The sequence below is a fragment of the Macadamia integrifolia genome, chromosome 10 (genome assembly GCF_013358625.1).
Source record: "Macadamia integrifolia cultivar HAES 741 chromosome 10, SCU_Mint_v3, whole genome shotgun sequence".
NCBI classification, from domain to species: domain Eukaryota; kingdom Viridiplantae; phylum Streptophyta; class Magnoliopsida; order Proteales; family Proteaceae; genus Macadamia; species Macadamia integrifolia.
The window spans coordinates 21501483-21506653 of record NC_056566.1 but is presented as its reverse complement, the minus strand read 5'-3'; the positions used below and the strand labels follow the sequence as shown (position 1 = coordinate 21506653).

Below are 5171 nucleotides of genomic sequence, written 5' to 3'. Positions count from 1 at the left end.
CGGGGGGTGTGGCGCGTGGGTAGGTATTAATAACTCAAGCAGGAATTTTAGCTGCATTTCTGTTGCCATAAAATATTTAACAAGATTTACCATTTCAGTAAACAAAAATTTCCAATTTTCTGCAGAATTCGACTTCCAACGCTGAATGGCTGATGTCAATGAGGAGCGTTTGCTGTTTTTGGGCGTATCTGTATTTACCAAACTGGTTCCTTGCAGTCACAAAATATAAATACATATTCACACTGCCTCGAAGGGTATCCTGCTCCTCCATAACACTAAATATAGAACAATAGCATACAACCTCTCTTCAATCTTTGTGGCACATTGTTGGGTTTTCTCTCTCTCTACCTAAATCCAGAGGGTGCTGCTTGTGGCCCAACACCTGCTGCCCTCCTCGTAGCTTTTGATTGGGCTAGCATCTCATCATAGTTCTGTATTGAAAATTAATTAATGAGAATATTAAGAAACACAATGTAAGAAAATTAGTGGAAAGTCAATGGTAAATTACCCGTTTCTCAAATGCAGCATCCCTCGAGTCAATTATCTTATCAGCAATTCCATAGGCAATTGCTTCTTGTGTTTGGAAATATTTGGGCCGTTGGATGTCTTTCGCAATTTCTTCCTTTGGCTTACCGATTCCTTTTGCTAGAAGTTCAATGTAGTAATCGGTGTTTGCATCTAGCTCTTTTGCCTGGAGAGATGATCATAGTAAATAGCTGAGAGAGAAAACCTTGATCCACATATAGCTGAGAGAGAGAGAGAGAGAGAGAGAGAGAGAGAGAGAGAGAGAGAGAACCTTGATCCACATATCAATCACTGCGCCACTTGATCTGTTGACTTTTGGCAAATATAGTTTTGCTGTAATCCAATATCATACAGTTAGAAATTCTGAAAGTAATTTACAAGAAGGGCAGATTGGCAAATCTCCCCACAACCCCACAAGCAGAGTCAAAGAAACCAAAGCATCTTGTAGGCCAGTTGAAGCATAAGCCCAAACGTTAGATCAACTGAAGTATGCTAACAATCACGTCAGAAATTTTAATCACTAAAATGAAGACAAAATCATACTAGATGCATTTGGCTGTAGTGCCCGATAACCCTTGGTTCCAAGTGATAGCAGCATTGCTGCTTGACCGTATGCCATGCCACAATTCACAGTATAGAATTTGGATTTGCAGTACTGTGTACAAAGAAAGCACAAACAAATCAATTGAGGTTCCGATGTTAGAACCAAATATGTCTAACCAATCAAAACTTGCATTTAAGAGAGAGAGGGAAAAAAAAGAGATCATTTTTCCTTAATGGAAGATCATTTATGGCTACCAGCAGTTGTCTCAAGTTAGCAATTTCTAGAAAAAATGTTGTTGAAACCATGAATGAAGGAAGAAGGAACGAAGTGAAAGACTACAGAGGCATTCCGGGCAGACTACAAGACTTAAGACTACAATACAAGTCATGCGCGATAGCGAAGCATAAAGTAATGAATTAGAATGCTTACAGCCATGGTGTCAGCAATTGCATATGCCTCTGTTTCAGATCCAACAGTCTCCATCTTCTCATTCTGGCAAATAGCATACAGAAACAATTAATGCCAAGAAGCTTTCAAGTCCAAAAGTAACTCAAGCAGAGAGTTTTACATCATGGAATGAATGAATGTCTCTAGGAAAAACAAAATTCAACACTAGAAGCATGAAATGGACTAAGTACGCAGTAAAACCTGAGTCCCAGGTGAATTGATATATAAATATATTGGCTTCGATGGATTGTCATAGTCCAACCACATAAGCTGAGCGACAAGAAGCTCAGTTACTGCTGGAACAATCTGTAATCAACAAAAGAAAAGTACAGATGACAAGGATCAAATATTATCAGAGAAATCAGAAATTCAAGTTCAAGGAGCTTTTATGCGGAAGAGCTTTTATGCATAGCATCTTACAGGCATGCCAAGATAGCAAATCCGAGCATCTAAGAGTAAAGAAGGCAAATCTGGAGGAGCCGTTCTAGGCCTTCCATATCCTCTGGCTCCACCACGATACATGCTTACGCTCATGCTATACCTTGAAGGACCCCCATCCTTCATTCCCGATGAACTCCACATCCCTCCGTGATCAAGATAATTTCTTGCAGACGAAATGGTTTCCTGTCATTTAAACACACACGTATGAGATCTATCCTTGCTCCTAATCCGGTCAAAAATAATATTTGGAATCTACATGTGAAGCTGCAATCTTTATGAACAAAATTTGCAATTAGTTTTTATACGAGATTCTTGCAACGGCTGAACAAACAAACAAATTATCATGGTCGAATATGTCCAATTCACCAGCACCCACTGTTGTCCCACTGCTGTTATTGGGATCCAAAATAGAATTTAGTGGATCATCCAAATTGCATCAGGAAATGCACCAGCTTTTGGAGAACTGGACTTGAGTAATGCAACCCAGGGTTCCAAAATCCTGCTTTTGCGTTGTTATGGGCCCACCCAAGTGATAAAATCCAAATATAAAGCAGTGGTAGGGTATTAGATATTTGGAAGCATAGGACCAAAGAGTGAAGAGAAAAAAGACTCGGGGAATCAACAGGAAATAAAAAATTGAGCTGGAAAACAATTCTGGAATATGAATAAGAATGGGATGAAATAAAAATAACTCAGACAAAAAGCAGCATTTGGGAGATCTTACAAGAAGTTGTCCTCAATTAAAAATAAGGAAACAGGTTGCTTCAACCTCTAAACCAAAACAAAGCCAGCGGAAGGGAGGTTTTTGTGATTGACCCAGCCTCTCAACCAAGTATAAAAAAAAAAAGTACGATAGGGGTAGAGGCTTGCAATCCACGCCGTATTAGATTCAAACCACAACAATCCAGAAACCAAGTGGTATTTTGATTATAAATTCCTGGAATTGGGAGTAGTGGTAGCTGCAGGTTCCGATTGGTTTCAGGAAAAATCTTTCAGCAGTGATGGAGTTCAGGGAAGAGAATCTAGGGTTTATGTCATTTTATGGTGGCGACTCATACCCAGATCCTAAGGCTGATGGAAGAATATCTAAGAAAGATCGATCTCTCTCATGCAAAACAAAATGTTAGAACATGGTAAGCCACCAAGGAGTAGATAACAGGTAGTTTAGGAGAAGAAGAAACAAGGAAGAAAGGAAGGGAAACAAGAAGAACTAAACAGAGAACAGACACGACTAAATCGAGTAGGGGAAGAGATAAAGAAGAAATGAGCAATCGGCTAACAACTTGCTATCGATCCACACCAAGCAAGTCCTTACCGGATAAATATATAATTCAGTTCTCTGCTCAATCTCAATCTTGAGGTTACATATATAGCCTCTTTTAAAACTGAAATCGACTCCAACACAATGTTTGAAATGACCGAAATTTTGTGAAAATTTTGGTTTCGACAAAGATTGAAACAAAACCAGGGGCGATACCTGGGTCTTACCAAGTTTCAATCAAAAGCAGTTTCGGCAAAATTCAAACATGTTTGGGGTTTTAGTATCTTTTTTTCTATCCAAAGAGCTACACGTCCAAGAAAACCTCAATATTTGTGATTTTTTGTCAAATCACTCCCATATCTTTTGTAATGAACCATGTATAACATTTGATAATTACGAAATGGTTTCTAATTTCATGTTTATTCATTACTAATGCATATTTTAGTTGTTTTAATTGAATTATGTGTTCTAGTACTATATCTTGTATAGGATAGTTAATATTAGAGAAAATATAACAATCATTTACGTTGTACACTACCAATGGTCCGAAGCCAAACTATCATTTTGGGTGTGTTTTTCTACAATCTAAGGGTCTCATTATTTATTTATTTATTTTGATATGTAGGGAGGGGATGTAGATAACAGCCAGGAGGCTCGAACTCAAGACCTTCTGGTGAGCATGGACTTTTTGCGCACTAGAGCTCACCAACTACGCTAGGCAGTTGTTGTTAGTCTCACTATGTTTAGAAAGCCTAAAATAGGATTCCTAGAAGTTCCGGGGCCTAATTAAATCATTTGGAGCTTGAAACCAACAGTTGAAACCTGCAGATGAAACTTACCAGATTTTGATCAAAATTTCATGGTTACGTGAAAATTTTCAGTTTTGTGCCAGGATGAAAACTGGCTTTGAAACCAAAACTTCGAACCTTGCTCCAACAAGGAAACTGGAAAACAAACTCTCCCAAGTATCTAAATTCCATAACACACAATAAAAGATTTCAAGAATAACCAAAACAATTAAATAAATTCCTAAATACTCTCCTATGGGACCAAGAAACCAGATTTGACCAGGTTCTTCTCGATCTAGGTTTCTAGATTGGGTCACGCTGGTCTAGCCATGAAAGTGCTGCTACATCATTAATTCTATTGATCAAGTGGTAGACTCTTGGACTATCATACTTAACTAGTCCTGGAATGTCACATAGTTCACCAAAGCTATAACATGAAAAATTAGAAAGCTACATTAAAAGAAAGTACCTCTGTGACTTTTTCTGATTGTTTCCGAATGGGGCTATCCTCTGTCATAAACATGTCCATTTGTGAAGGAGAAAGACCATAAAGGTATTTTGGAGCATTTTTGTAATTGTCCATCACTGAACAAAGCAATCAAAAGAGTTGTTGAGGAAACATTAAATTATTCTCCATTCTCAAATTTCTGGTAAATAATATCACATGTATCCAATCCAGAACAAATAATCTCAAGCCTAATAATACATATGAACAAGAGCTTGTCAACCATTGACTGAACCTATACTTATCCATCTACATAGTTTTTTAAGTGGTTGTGCTGTAAAACATATGAACATGAGTGCATTCTCTGGTGCTCACCACATTACTGGAAGTGGTACTGTAATGGTTAACTTTGACATGAAGCAGATCAGAAAGGCTGAAATACATTTTTGAAACCTTTCTTCCCAGAAGTAAAGTAAATATTCTCTTTGATTCAAAGGTTTACACTCAAGTTCATATAAAGATCCTGAAACAAATGCCCTCAAACCTACAAAGAGTAGATAACTAAAAGGAAAGAGCATGTCTGATGCAATTGCATTAGACATTAATCCGTATGGATGCCTATGTGTAAGTTTAGAAGGCCCCAGACAGTTAGCAGTACAATGGGCTGAAAGTGACCTTTGGGTAGTTAAATTATAGGTTGGAGCTTTTAGTTTTTTTTTT

The 5171-nt window shown here is 37.8% G+C and overlaps 1 protein-coding gene across 1 annotated transcript in view; it reads right to left on the bottom strand.

Moving 5' to 3' along the window:
* Positions 1–62: 62 nt before the first annotated feature.
* Positions 63–5171, bottom strand: part of LOC122090763 (ATP-dependent Clp protease proteolytic subunit-related protein 1, chloroplastic) — a 7053-nt gene continuing 1944 nt past the window's right edge. The window contains exons 2-9 of the mRNA XM_042660477.1: positions 4476–4591; positions 1937–2140; positions 1718–1822; positions 1499–1561; positions 1069–1180; positions 797–858; positions 509–691; positions 63–431 (exon numbers count right to left, since the gene is read on the bottom strand). Of these exons, the coding sequence (XP_042516411.1) occupies positions 345–431; positions 509–691; positions 797–858; positions 1069–1180; positions 1499–1561; positions 1718–1822; positions 1937–2140; positions 4476–4591 (932 nt within the window). The 3' untranslated portion in view covers positions 63–344. The remainder of the gene's footprint in view (positions 432–508; positions 692–796; positions 859–1068; positions 1181–1498; positions 1562–1717; positions 1823–1936; positions 2141–4475; positions 4592–5171) is intronic.